Source organism: Tachypleus tridentatus, chromosome 13, assembly GCF_004210375.1.
Source record: "Tachypleus tridentatus isolate NWPU-2018 chromosome 13, ASM421037v1, whole genome shotgun sequence".
NCBI classification, from domain to species: domain Eukaryota; kingdom Metazoa; phylum Arthropoda; class Merostomata; order Xiphosura; family Limulidae; genus Tachypleus; species Tachypleus tridentatus.
In genome coordinates, this window is record NC_134837.1 from 184,227,712 (window position 1) to 184,243,651 (window position 15,940).

The window sequence follows — 15,940 nt, forward strand, 5'->3', positions numbered from 1 at the left end:
CAATAACTCTGAGTTTTTTATTTCAAGTATAAACGTTTAGTTCATAGCTCCATCATCTCTTGACCGATTTGAGATCTAATTACAGTTTCCTACTCAGGAGATCAAATGCTTTTGATTGATGTATTTGATCACACCTAAGGTCTCATATTTACTCTAATCAATGACGTATTTAGGTAGGAGCTCAGCCCCAGGGCCCATGGTTTTAATGGAGGCCCATTGATAATTTTATTCTATGTAAAATTGCATGAGATGTAGGACCCACAAAAATTATTAGCACCTGGGCCCACACAACCTTAAATCCGCCACTGACTCTAATTGTGCCTAACAGAATTTCAGTTTTAGGGTAGGCTGGTACTAGTATACATCCTGATAAATAAAAAGACCGAATCGGGTATACGCACGCATCACGTGGTATTGATGGTAAAAAGAAAAAAGGAAACAGGCTAATTAAAAGAAAAATTAAGGTATTGTAGATAATTTATTTTAATCCTACCTAAACCAATTTCAAATTCCGCGGCTACTGAGGATTTCCTCTTACATGTAACATCTTTACAGTGTTTCATAGTAACAGTATATGTTGTATAATATTACGTTCGCATATATATGGCAAATGTGTTGTGTAATGTTCACAGTGTTATATATTGTAAGATACATTTATTGATTCATTTTATTTGGTATTTGTTTAAAAATACTTCTATTGTAGAACAAAAATAACTCATTATTTTTAAAAATACATCTATTTGCTCAATGAATTTGAGTTTATAAGCATTGAGGGAAAGTAATCCATCTATAATAATAAAAACGCGCGTCTGTGAATCATTGTGCGAGAGACACATTCGTGCGCGTTTGCACACATCCATGTTTATATGTGTCTAACTACCAGAGCTTTGAAAGAAAAGAACTAAAAAATCCTGAAATTTTGCAAGATGTGCAACTGAGTTAATACTTCTATGAGAAAGACTAGCAAAAACCCACAAAGAAGTAATTCGTTATATAACAACTTTAATGCAGAGAAAAGCCAGTGCACTTTGATAACTATGGTTTGTACGTCATGTTGCTTAACAAGGAAAATACTATAGGCTATACTTTATGCTAAAACGTGTTCAGAATACACACACTGACATAGTCATGTAGAATATATCAATCTATTAACCAGAGCAATATATATATTTTCCCCACATGGTTTCTGTAGATTATAGCACAATAAGCAGACTCAAACCTAAATTTCAGACTATCACACAGCCAATCCAATTTCAGATGTATAAATAAATGAAAATAATCAATATTGAAAAAGAAACAAAAACACAATTAAATATTAAATAAAGTATTTTGTTTGTTTGTTTTAGAACAAAGCCACTTTGGTTTATTTGTTTTGTTCATTATAGAAAATTGAAACCTAGGTTTTAGCTTCTTATGTTCTCAAACTGTCTCTCCTACGACAAGATAAATAAATAAATATGACAAATATATTATGGTGTATGTTTTTTGTGTTTTCCTTATAGCAAAGCCACATTAGGTTATCTGTTGAGTCCACCGAGAGGAATCGAGCCCTTGATTTTAGCGTTGTAAATCCTTAGACTTACCCCTGTGCCAGCGGCGAACATATATTATGGTAAAAAAGGAAAATAAATCAAGAATTTAAAAAGAAAAGTTAAATACTAAAAGTGTAAAAATAAAAACACTGTAATAAGAAAATAAGATAACTTTTAGTCATGGATTTTTTTCATAAGTTATTATTATTCGTTAGTTTTGAAATAAAGCTATTTTACAGTAACAAATATACATTTAGACAGTTGAAAAACCTTCGTTTGAAAAGAGCATCTGTGTAATTTTCATGATTTTATTCAAAATGGTAGGAGATACAAGAATACTTCTGATACTACATCACAGATAAGGATCGTGTCTTCTCTTACTTTGGCTGAATCATTCACAAAAGGTGATTTGATACAGATTTGCAAACAATCACGATCTTTACATCAATAGTTTAATTAAAATATGTATTTAGAACTGGTGAAGGAACCCAAACCTCGTAACATATTATTAGGATTAAGACCGCGAATACGTTAACAGCAAGGGTACACAACTGATAAAATAATGTATTCTAATAGTTTTAAGTTGACAGATAAGAAAAGTATATCCAATATGTCATACTGATCTTCCAGGTTTATGTTGAGTTTTGTTCTGAGTCCTTCGCTTGCTCTGGATGGAAGTTATTATTGATGTTTTCCTACCAATCTAACTATTCTAGCTTGCTTGAGTCATGCTAAAATCAAACTCAAGTCTAGCACAATATGTGTTTTAAAAAAAAAGTCACAATGGAATCTATATTAATTTCAGAAATGTCTCAAATCTGGTGGAAATTGTCTCATCTAAGATATGTTTATGTTTACAAAACATATGAGAACACTGCATTATGCATAGTGCTCTCTCTCTCTCCCTGGCTCATATGCTATTCACGTGACTGAGGGCTACTTTAATGTCAACAAGGTGTGGTTCACCGCTGTAACAGAACCTTGCATCTATTCATAGCATGATTCATGATACAGTGATCTCTTCTAAAGGAAAATGAGCTTGTGAAGGCCTTAGTGATCCAAATGACACCATGAATAACCAAGACTAAAGGAACATAGTAGTTTCTTTGAGCAATGTTGCATACTAAAAATATATCTGCAACACTGAAAAAATCACTTAGAAGCAAAGGTGATTAGAAAGCCCGTGATATACCCACATATAAAAATTTTCACCGGATAACGCCATCTTGATTATCATCAACGTCACACGTAATTTTCAGTAAAATGGTAAATTTGTTTGTTTGTTTTTTGAATTTCGCACAAAGCTACTCGAGAGCTATCTGTGCTAGCCGTCCCTAATTTAGCAGTGTAAGACTAGATAGAGGGAAGGCAGCTAGTCATCACCACCCACTGCCAACTCTTGGGCTACTCTTTTACCAACGAATAGTGGGATTGACCGTGACATTATAACGCCCCTACGGCTGAAAGGGCGAACATGTTTGGTGCGACGGCGATACGAACTCGCGACCCTCAGATAACGAGTCGCACGCTTTAACACGCTTGGCCATGCTGGGCCAAATGTTTATTCCCCAGGTAAATATGGCCATGACCTTAGTTGTCTATGAGGTCACCAGGCCCGAATCTCGGCTAAAATTTGAAATTAAATCTAACTTACGATTTAAGTTGATACCCCTATAAAAAAAAAAAAAAAAGTACGCAATAAGTGAGGCTGACCCTATGTGCCAGTATCTGGGCCTCGAATAAATGTTTACTCTAGCCACAGCCATGAATATAGGTCCCAGATTTTCTAAGTGTGTAAATGAATAATCTATGTTGTAATAATGTGTATAGGTTGAAACTTAATCATGTAGTAGAAACAGATTTGGTTGAGAAGATATTCAACACATGCGCAATATCACAAAGTGCTTTCCTCTTAACTGTCATCTGCATTCCTCATCTAGGCTTACCGTGTTGTAAATTAGAGTTGTGATAAAGGTTTGCTTGTTAGCCAAGAATTCAAATCATGCAGTATTCAAGCATTTTTAGATTTATCTTGATGTGTCTGTGCTTGTTTCAAAGCAAAGCCGCATTGGGTTATTTGCTATGTCCACCGAGGGGAATCGAACTCCGGATTGTAACGTTTCAAGTCCTTAGACATACCCACTGTTCCACAAGGGTACTACTTTTGGTAACAGAAACTATTTGATAGTATTTTAGCAGAAATCACATTTATTGCCATCCGGGTGGAAAATTCCATGTCTTGTTTCTTATAACAGCCATCACTTAAACAAAAAAACACACCATAAAACTCTAAACGTGACAGCTCCTGTGAACTGGGGCATACTATTATGGGGGAGAACGAGGTTACGTTTAACAGCAGTATTGCTTTTATAAAATGTAGTGAATATCTGGTGCTCGTTTGTTTTGAATTTCGCGCAAAACTACACGAGAGATATATGCGCTAGCCGTCCCGAATTTAGCAGCGTAAGTCTAGAAGGAAGACATCTAGTCATCACCACTCACCGCAAACTCTTGAGCTACTCTTTTACCAACAGATAGCGAGATTGACTGTCACATTATAAAACCCTTACAGTTGAACAGTGAGCATGTTTGGTGTGACGGGGATTTGAATCTGAGACCCTCAGATTGCGAGTCAAGCGCCCTAACTACCTGGCCATGCCGGGCCGAATACGTAGTATACAAGTAAGTGTTAAGCTTAAAATATATGTTAGCATTAATTATTCAAATACTGTAAATGGAATACGAGTGTGTAAGTACCTACCCCCTTCCCAATGCGTATTAATTAATCAACAATGTTGTTACTGATAATAACATTTTATCTTTTAAATTTTTCTTATAGTTGAAGGTCTATACTTATTTTTTAATTTGGGTGTTAGTTTCATTTTATCTTCTTTTTTCTGTTGTTTATTTATTCTTATATTTATTAAATACTTTTAACGAATTTTAACAGCGGCTCATACAATAAATTTTATTTCTTCAAGTACAAACTTTTAGCTCATAGCTCCGTCATTTCTTGACCAACTTTAGATCTAAATACATTTTTGGATGACGCGATCAAACCCTTTCCACTGATGTACGAGGTCTGTTCAAAAATACGCGGACTGTTTGAATTGCGCGGCTCCAGTTGGTTTCAGGGGAATCCGCTTGGTGTCGCTAGGTTTGCACAGATCATCTCATTACGACGCCATTTCCCGATTGCAGATATCTTCATTTGTGTATTAGCTACTCGGTTTTAAGTGAAGTGCGATTTTTCCATTTGGCGGATTTCAGAATGAATGACCTGAAGGAGCAACGACTTGCTGTGAAATTTTGTGTTAAACTTGGAAAATCTGCGACTGAAACTTTTACTATGTTTAATACGACTTACGGTGATGTTGCTATGAAGCGTACGGCATGTTTCAAGTGGCATGAACGTTTTAAGGATGGTCGACAGTCCATTGAAGATGATGAGCGTCCTGGACGTCCTTCCACGTCAAATGAAGACCCACACGTCGACAAAATCACACCCTGGTGCGGGCACATCGACGTCTGACTGTCAGGAAGCTTGCTGAAGAGTGTGGGATATCAGTTGGATCTTGTTACGAGATTTTGACCGAAAAAATGAAGATGCACCGCGTTGCTGCGAAATTTGTGCCTCAGAACTCGTGAGTTTTTGGCCAAACACTCGACCACTGTTCTTCCTCACCCCCCCTACTCATCTGACCTTGTTCCTTGCGATTTTTTCTTGTTCCCCAAACTCAAAAGACCCTTGAAAGGAAGACGATTTGAGACGATTCCCGAGATTAAGGCAAATGCGACGAAGGAGCTGGAGGACATTACAAAAGAAGCGTACCAGGACTGTTTCAACAAGTGGAAACACCGTTGGGATAAGTGTGTCCCCGACCTGTAACTTCTAAATAAAGTACATTTTGTTTTATGACGTCAGTCCGCGTATTTTTTGAACAGCCCTCGTATTTGACCACGCTCAAGATTTCATATATTAATTTACTATCATCGTTCCTAAAAGAATTTTATTTTGAGAGTAGACCTCTAAAGATCCTGATGAGTAGTATAATCGAATTGGATATAAGCGTGCTTCACGCTTAGTATTGCTGGAGCACAGAAATATAGCTAATAAAAACGAAAATAAATGTATTATAGATTAATTTACTATAATCCTGCCTAAAAGTATTTTAAATGCCGCGTATATTGAGAATTTACTCTTCTCAAATGTTTAAAATATTATGACAGTTAACCTGCTTCGAATTATAACTGTGTGCCAGATACAAAAGATTGTTTAGTGTAATTATTAATTTATTTTCTGAGTGAATATTTCATGATTTAGTGATTGTGTTTTTTTTCATAATAAGAGAATTAAAAGCAATTATTTTAAAGGCGATAGTTATGAAAAATTTGGTTAGGTAACTCATTAAAAATCGTACCTTGTGTTTATAATTCATTGATATGGAGGTTATCGAACGTCGCGTTCAATACACCGATGTCGAGGATACATAGATTTCTAGAAGATCTAAATGATAGACGAATAAATAGCAGAAAGCAGACGAAAAACAGCACAAGAGAATAAAGTATATTCACGGAAAAGAGAGTTCAGTTAGGAAAAAGTAAAACGTAAAACTAATCGTCCGGGAGTAAAAGGACTAACGGCGATATGATAGAGAGATTAACAATTTCGAAGAAATAAGGAGAATAAGTTGTCTCGTCAAAAGGTGTTCGAAAGTAATTGAATCATCCTGAGTAGACTTTGACCAAAGGTAGACGTTTCTTGGAAATACAAAAATGGAACAAACGATTTTTGAAGTATTGGATACAACCACGATACCTGAACAACAACGTAAGAGGGGATAGTTTGGCGATAGAAATATTGAATTTATTTGTTACTTTTTTATGCAAAAAGCTTCACAAAAGTTGGCTGTCTGTGCTCTGCCTATCGCGAGTATCGAAACCTGATTTTAACAGTACAAGTCCACAGACATACCACTGTGCCATTGGGGAGCAAAACTATAGAGAAATAGTTCGGCTTTTCAACTGAATTATAAAGCAATTGAATGGGCCTAAGTGGAAGTTGAGAAGAAGAAGAGAACTACACAGCATTTTTGTTATAATTATGATCTTCATGATGTAAGGAATTTCTATACATACTTTCAACTTGTTCCGCATATGAATATATGTGGGTACAGAAAACAAGCGGAGTTCGTGTTGTTCCTTTATTTTTGAATTTATCACCAACAAGTCACAAACACCTGCTGTAGAACTATCCTAGCTCAAGACACTCGCATATTTTAACTTACTATATATAATACAAAATAGTAAGTTCCTGACACTGTGAAATACAGATTTTTTCAATTCATCTCGTCATAATGGTAAGCTGTCTACTGATGGCTGGCATTTCAGCTAGTGTGACTGGCATCGAATTGCTTCTGTTGTTAATGTTCGACGTTCTTTAGCCATCTTTGAAACAGTATTTACTTTAACGGACGAAGGGTCTAATATGATTGATTTCCATTTGTATATAATCAAGTCCCTTGAAATTTGACTCATTTATTCTCGAATACTTTTCGTGAAGTATCATAAAGTAAGTGAATTTCTATTTAAATTGTGTTTTCAATCCATACGTAAAGTTCAATTAATTAGTTCAACCCAATTAAGTTCAATTAAATTGTCCTAAGGCGGAATTATAAACTACAGTTTCACTCAGCTGTAGCACATCTTTTATTTCGGAACAAAGAAAGGTAATTTATTATTTTCTTTTCAACTTTTCTGTGTCTAATTCCATTTATAACTGTATTGTTTAACTATCAGTCTAATTTAGTTTTAAATTATGTTTCAATATTTACGCCTCTCCCTTAAGTCTTTATTTTGTCGTTAAGCGCAAAACTACACGATGACTTCTCTGTGCTGTGGCCATCACGATTATTGAAATTGTTCTTAGCATTATTAGGCTTATGGCTGAACCACTGCGATCGTTTTGTTTGACACAGTTTCAGTTCTTTCAGTAGGGTACCTTTACAATACAAGCATACAGTGTATACCTCGCACTTAGCATCATTTTTATTTGTAAATGTACGCAGTTATGTACTGGCTTGCCCCTTTTTTCACGGAATGCTATTCGTTTTATTGCTAATTTTATTAACCTTAGTAATTTCACTGTAGCCGGCCTAGTGGATTGTACGAGGTCTGTTCAAAAAATACGCGGACTGACGTTATAAAACAAAATGTACTTTATTTAGAAGTTACAGGTCTGGGACCCCTTCAAAAAACTCTCCTCCCCAACGCACACACTTATCCCAACGGTGTTTCCACTTGTTGAAACAGTCCTGGTACGCTTCTTTTGTAATGTCCTCCAGCTCCTTCGTCGCATTTGCCTTAATCTCAGGAATCGTCTCAAATCTTCTTCCTTTCAAGGGTCTTTTGAGTTTGGTGAACAAGGAAAAATCGCAAGGAGCAAGGTCAGATGAGTAGGGGGAAGAACAGTGATCGAGTGTTTGGCCAAAAACTCACAAGTTCTGAGGGCTGAATTTCGCAGCAACGCGGTGCATCTTCAATTTTTCGGTCAAAATCTCGTAACAAGATCCAACTGATATCCCACACTCTTCAGCAAGCTCCATGACAGTCAGATGTCGATGTGCCCGCACCAGGATGTTGATTTTGCCGACGTGTGGGTCGTCAGTTGACGTGGAAGGACGTCCAGGACGCTCATCATCTTCAATGGACTGTCGACCATCCTTAAAACGTTCATGCCACTTGAAACATGCCGTACGCTTCATAGCAACATCACCGTAAGCCGTGTTAAGCATAGCAAAAGTTTCAGTCGCAGATTTTCCAAGTTTAACACAAAATTTCACAGCAAGTCGTTGCTCCTTCAGGTCATTCATTCTGAAATCCGCCAAACGAAAAAAATCACACTTCACTTAAAACCGCGTAGCTAATACACAAATGAAGATATCGCAATCGGGAAATGGCGTCGTAATCAGCTGATCTGTGCAAACCTAGCGACACCAAGCGGATTCCCTTGGAACCAACTGGAGCCGCGCAATTCAAACAGTTCGCGTATTTTTTGAACAGCCCTCGTATACTAGGACTGTATATCCCAAGGTAAGTGGTTCACAGACCACTATCACAAAAACGCAATCCTAGCTTTGAGACCGTGTGTGTTACAAAAGATGGTATTGTTTAAGTCCTACTGTTTTAGCAATCGGCTATACAAAACGAGATCTTAAACTGACGGTACTAAAAACTGAGGACAACAAAGCATAGATGTCCGTTCAGATAGCTTTGTGCTAAAGTTCTAAAATAAAAAAATAAAATTATTCCATTGCGTCACCATCTTTTGACGTTTAACACTAACTGTGTAAATTGTTAACATTAATAAACAAAACTGCTTTAAGCCTCTCTTTCTGACCTACATAAGAGAAAGTATAAAGTGTAATTTTAATTGTTTTGGAGAAATTTATAAAATAAAAATGTTTCTTTAGCAGTAACTATAAGTGTTTAATCCCAATTCCAACACAGAAGCAGTTAATATACATTTCTATTGATTGTGCGTGTGTTAGTTTTAGCTGTAGTAAAGTAATTCATTATAGGATTGCAACACTCAAAACTAGGCTTAATATTTATGGTTGGGTTAGTACGTGGCTCTTGAGGACGTGCTAAGAGTTGGATCTCTTTGTAAAAAGATTTAAGTGTGAAATGACGTAGAGACGGCAGCATAAGAAAGAATGGAAACGATAACATATGATTATACACAGATCATCTTTACATTATTTTCAGTATTAAATCTAGAAATGACAGACTAGAGTGAAGTCAAGTGGTCAATATCACCCACCGCTGAAGTTTGGACTACTCTTAACCAACGAATAGAGTGAATGACCGTCACATTACAACACATTGCTCTAGTGTCCTAACCAAGGATATACTGTCTTTTAACTTCTATATCAAATCCATGTTACACTTCATGGATCACATAAGACAAAAAAAAAAATGAAAATATTTTTCATCTTGCCAAATACTTAAATTAATAATTTAATTACTAAACCTGAAACAATCATTATTTATAAATCAATTACTATGAAGAGTACTTGCAATTATGACAAAGCTTAAATTTAAGGCTAGTTGTCACAGTCTCTACTTTTGAATACCCAATCACAGAAAAGACACCTCGCAAAGGAGAATTTGTCATCCTTGCAGAGAGAATAACTGCCATTCTTATAACGCATCAACAGCTTAAAGTGCGAGGAATATTTTGCAGTCCATGGACAGATTCGAATTACGTCACCATCTCTGAAATTCAGATTTGTGCCACCAAGCGTCTAGTTATCTGTATCTTTAAAACTTTGTATATCAATACATCAAAATGACGAAACGAAAACAGAAGGTTAATCATAGCCTACTGGCGTTATAATTTTCAGTGATTAGGGAAAAGTTGGTAGCTAGACACACAATTGGTCATTATTATTACACCATGTAACAAAATTTTTACTTTTTCTTGTTCCTGAGCAGAAAGTGTTATTTCCCAATGGCTTATGCCTAAAGTAAGTGGAAAGAGACCAATTTTTCTCTTCAAACTTTGCTTTTGTGATCTGGGTAATGAAATTTTCAAATTTACCCATTTTCCAGAACATTACAGGAAGATTCAGTGCTAAATAGCTGATAGAGAATTTTCTCGAACTTATAATTTTCAAGACCTTTCTAGAATGTTGTAAAACTTACGATAATTTTCAAGATCCTTTTAGAATTTTGTAGAACTTTCCATAATATTATATATATACAGGGGCTCACCACTTCAGTTTAGTTCTAGCTGCCTAAATGAACACATAAACCTATCTGATTTTATCAGAGATGGCATCAAGAAGCTGCAAACATTCTCCAGACGCATTCTGCTATGCATGTGGTCAATTTATCAAGACAAGAGCGAAAACGTACTCTGACAGCATCTGCTAAAATATGTAAAGCCTATAAGGCATATTTTGGCATGCTTGTCGAGGATCAAAACAAACCCTGGGCACCTCGTTTTACCTGGGAGCACTGAAAAAAAACTCTAGAAGGTAAGACGGACAATTTTGCTTGTCCGTAAGATTCTATATTATACACATTTTAGATCTTTTAAAATTTAATTATCTTTCAGTGCCCCTCAAAGAGAAATACAACAGCGTCAAGACCTTGCTAGAAGTCTTGAAGTATGAGTATGACTGGGAGGTTATTAGGGACTTTAAAATGGTGGCATTCCTGATAGGTCTCCAATGAGGTTTTACCAAGTTTCCCTGTTATCTTTGCCTTTGGAACAGCAGGGGCACTGCAGTGCATTACAACAGGAAGCACTGGCCATAACTGACCGAATTCTCTCTGGGGAGGCACAACGTCAAGAGCGAGTCACTAATGGACCTCCAGAAGGTGTTGTTCTCACCACTGCACATAAAACTGGGTCTTATGAAACAATTTGTCACAATTCTTGATAAGGAGTCTGCAGCGTTCAAGTACCTTCGATACTTCTTACCTAAGCTGAGGCAAAGGTCAGAGCTGGTGTCTTTGTTGGACTACAAATAAAGAAGATCCTGGAGTACACAGAATTCCCCAACAAGCTCAGTCGGAAGGAAAAGAAAGCTTGGGGCAGCTTTCTCACAGCAGTTCGGGGCTTCTTGGACAATCGCAAGGCCGAAAATTACTTGGAACTGATTAAGGCTCTGGTGAAGAACTACGGGAAAATGGGCTGCAGGATGTCCCTGAAAGTCCATATCCTAGACATCCATCTTGATAAATCCAAAGAGAACATGCGAGCATACTCAGAGGAACAAAACGAGCACTTTTACCAAGATATATATAACTTTGAACGCCGCTATCAAGGAAGGTATAACGAAAACATGATAGGAGACTATTTGGTGGCTGATTCATGAAAGTGATTTACATTATAGTTGCAAATCTCGACAAACTACTCACTTCTAAACATTTTTATAAAACTTTAGTATAAATACATGTAAATCTTGATTCCTATGTTGTTTTATTCAGGCCTTGTGTAAATGAAAATGTGCAAATTTGCCCGTTTTTACACAGAAAATAGGTTAATTTCTAAATTTCATTATCCAGGTCACAAAAGCAAAATTTGAAGGGGATAATTGCCATTTTCTGTACTTTTACAACATAAGCAATTAAGAAATAACACATACTATCCAGGAACAAAATTTGTGTTACATAGTGTTATTATTGGGTGTCTTGTTATATTACCTTCCTGAGTATTGTTTCATCATTCCCGATTGACAGTAACATGTAATTCGCCATGAATCTCATTTTTTAAGTTCAAACACTTTTTATCCATTAGGCGACGTTAAACCCTGGAAAAAATATAATGTGTAAAACATTGTCCTTATGTTATCATCTTGAGGAGATGATTCCATACGCTTATAAGAATTGTCTCTACAGCTTCTGTAGTAAGCCAGTCTTCTTACTATAGTTTCAATACTCATAGGCGACAAAATATTTGAATTTGTTGGTGAGGGAGTATTAACGACTGGAGGAACGTTATTCCGTTAACTGTGATCATTGACTTCAAATCTGAAACTATGACTTTCCATGATAGTTTTACACAAGTTTATTATCCACATTAAATGTAACACGTTACTACTGGGACAAAATGGGAGGAAGGACCCCTTGTTTGACCGTCTATGTTAATTCTGAATAGAAGTTTGTGAATGTGTATTTGTTTCTCCAGTTCGACACTTTTGTATTCTACCAGTAATTGGGGTTGTGTCGAAAAAAATTAGCTTATTAATCTGTTGTAAATGTTTGTCTAAAAACTGCGGCATTTAGGACTAGATGGCAAAGGTGTTTTGTTCGTCTGCTGGCTAAATAGGGTTAGAATACAATCCGCTTTAGGGGTCGTTTCTTAGCAGATATTTACAAACTTACATACTACCGTAATCCGTCTCAAATATTCCGAAGAAAGTTAAAAAGATAACGGAAATGACGTCACTTCCTAAATTGATTAAGATGGGAACATTAAGTTTTAAATTGTGCACAAGTTTTTAATATTTATGTATATTGGAAAACTGTTAGCACACACACATGCACTGAAAGATTCGGTGAATGTGGCCATCATTAGATCTATTCATGAAAATATAAAATGACCGTTTGGTTTGTTTGCTATAGAGAAAATCCACACTTGGCTAGCTACTGTATCCACTGCGGAGAATGAAACCTTGGATTTTAGTGTTGTAAGTCCGTGAACTTATCCCTGTCCCACTGGTGAACAAAGGTAAAACGTCGTCTTTCATTATACTGTTGTTTTTTCCTCTCTTTCACGCTGACACTACAACAAAAATCTAAGAATACGCAAATATAATTTTAAATAGTGTAGGATATGATTTTGTTTACAATTACTTTATAGCTAACTGAGAAACAGGAGCTTACAAAGAATCACATTTCAGTTTATCACTATTATTGAAAACAAGGTGCAATAGATAGAACATAGGCTTAAAATATAAAATACAGAACTAAAACAAACCTTCATAGTAAATATGTCCAGAAATAAAATAGTACAGCTTACTGCATCTACTCAGTTATTTCTATGTGTAAAGATACAATGCTTTCGTAATTTTTTTATTGGTTGATCATTTTGTAACAATAACGTGTTGGGCTACTGGGTTCTGATGCCATTGAGAATACAAAGCACTTAGTAGATTATTAATTACTCAAAAAGTAATTCAGTACACTGAATACACTTCAAGTGAGGTTAGTGTACTTATTTAAATATAATAAGACATTGAAAAAAATACCAATACAGTGATGTTTTTAATAGTGCAAAAATACAGTAACAAAAATTAAAATCGTTCTTTAGACTACTGCATAGCCAAAACAATGAATACAATACATGCCTGCATGTACAATAAGACGAAAAATAACTGTTATAGAAATTCACAATGCTTGTAAATATTTAGATTAATTTACTTTGGAGTTACCACAACTCGAAGTAGTTTAGTAAACTTCAGTTTACCTACCAAACTCTCATGGTATCCAAACTGTAAAACCAAGTTTGTCTAATTATTAGATGTTTTTATAAAAACATTTTTTTATTTCATGTCTTCTTGGCAGAGTTTTTAGTGTTCATACACATTTTTATTTTATATCTAATATTGTTCAAGATTTTCAAAATATAATGCTGTCAGTGTGTTAAGAGTAAGACGCCGATACCTATCGTGTGTTAAGAGCAAGGCGCCGTTACCTATCGCGTGTTAAGAGCAAGGCGCCGTTACCTATCGCGTGTTAAGAGCAAGGCGCCGTTACCTATCGCGTGTTAAGAGCAAGGCGCCGTTACCTATCGTGTGGTCCGTGTGTTAAGAGCAAGACGCCGTTACCTATCGTGTGGTCAGTGTGTTAAGAGCAAGAAGCCGTTACCTATCGTATGGTCCGTGTGTTAAGAGCAAGATGCCGTTACCTATCGTGTGGTCCGTGTGTTAAGAGCAAGACGCCGTTACCTATCGTGTGGTCCGTGTGTTAAGAGCAAGATGCCGTTACCTATCGTGTGGTCAGTGTGTTAAGAGTAAGATGCCGCAACCTATCGTGTGGTCCGTGTGTTAAGAGCAAGATGCCGCAACCTATCGTGTGGTCCGTGTGTTAAAAGCAAGATGCTGTGACCTATCGTGTTGTCCGTGTGTTGAAAGCAAGACACTGTACCTATTGTGTTGTCAGTGTGTTGACAGCAAGATGCTAACTTTTATGCCAGTGTGTTAACAGTAAGACACTGTACATATTGTGTTGACAGTGTATTAACAGCAAGACACTGTACATATCGTGTTGACAGTGTATTAACAGCAAGACACTGTACCTATCATGTTGACAGTGTATTAACAGCAAGACACTGTACCTATCATGTTGACAGTGTATTAACAGCAAGACACTGTACCTATCATGTTGTCAGTGTGTTAACAGTAAAGCATTCTATCCATATAGATTTCTACTGTGAAAATAAGCATTTTCTTAACTTAAAGACTGTTGGATAGTTCAGTTTCATGTATATTATGACAAAAATATTCATAGCAAAAAAAAAGTTTCAGGTTAAGTTTCACCCCAAATCTTACAGATGTGATACTCATACAACAACTGGTTTAAGGTGTAAACACATAACATATACACAGCTAACCAGATGAACATGCACACACACTTGTATATAGAAAAGTCACACTTCAAATGTTCAGCTTACTGAGAAATTACTTAAGTGGACGTGTGTGAAAGACTCATGCTAAAAGTCATCATATGAAGTAGCAATCAAACCAATGTTTCATCATTTTTACCATGGAAGACAAAGTTAAATTCAGTAGTAATTTTAAACGTAATTGTTTATAACAATCTAGAGTAGGGCAATATTCTTTTACTGTTACCTTGGTAACAAGAAGTCAAGGTTTTGACAAAAAACTGGGCAAGTGGAACTTCCCACAAAATTTACTTGGCTGCAGGAAAGTTCCTTGAGAAAAAGAAACCTTTTTGTGGCTTAACACTGTGTTGAAGCCAAAAAGTGTCATAAGAAATTCTAAGAAATTTCTGAAAAAAAAATCACCCTGGTCTAGAGTTCACTTAAAACATTCTAATTTTGATGATATCTGTAACTCAAATACAGTCATAAATCACAGGTAGCATAAGAAAGAAAAAATCTATATAGAATTTTTCCCTTTGTTTTTGTTTATCTTTTAATGATAAAGTACTTTAATGTTCTAACATTTTAACAAAAATATAATTTGCACCAAATTCTATGATCTCCATTTCAACACACAATCTTCATTCAGTCACTGTTCTGATTGGTCATTTGTTAGCATCTGCATGGATATGAAGGGTATTTTTTTTTCCTAGTGTTGCACACCCTTTCCTGATTGTTAACAGATTATTATCCTCCAAGTTACAGATGAGTTTTCCATTTGTTTAATTTCAATTGAATCAACCATGTTGATGGTATTTTTATCTCTACCCAGAATGAAATTCCAGCATGGTGAAGGGACTAGAAGGCAATTGGTGTACCACCTTTTCCTCTTGTTTCACATCAGAACCTTTGGATGTAGAAGAGACAGCTATCATTCACAATAAATTTACAAGTGGCCATTAAATGAAATATGATGCATTCCTATAGTTATAATATAAATTTCTTAATTTATATTTACAGAGTTACATTTTACAAAATAAATATTTTTTAGAATATCCTTCTTATAAAGATTTTGAATTTTTATTTCTTTGAGATCAAACCCAAATTTTTAAATAGAACTTATTTTAAGTGATACAAAAATCTCTGGAATATATAAATATCAGTTACTACAACATATTTTTGAAAGTTGATTTTTGTCAACTAAAACTAACTTAACAGTATGCTACCATTGCCATTATTTTAATATAATTTCTCCAGAAGCTTACTGATAATGAGTGATGTAACTCCAACA

The 15,940-nt window shown here is 35.7% G+C and overlaps 1 protein-coding gene across 1 annotated transcript in view; it reads right to left on the reverse strand.

Moving 5' to 3' along the window:
* Nucleotides 1-13,291: 13,291 nt before the first annotated feature.
* LOC143236012 (dual serine/threonine and tyrosine protein kinase-like) overlaps nucleotides 13,292-15,940 on the reverse strand; it is a 71,247-nt gene continuing 68,598 nt past the window's right edge. Inside the window, exon 17 of the mRNA XM_076474204.1 lies at nucleotides 13,292-15,556. Coding sequence (XP_076330319.1) covers nucleotides 15,474-15,556 — 83 coding nt within the window. The 3' untranslated portion in view covers nucleotides 13,292-15,473. The remainder of the gene's footprint in view (nucleotides 15,557-15,940) is intronic.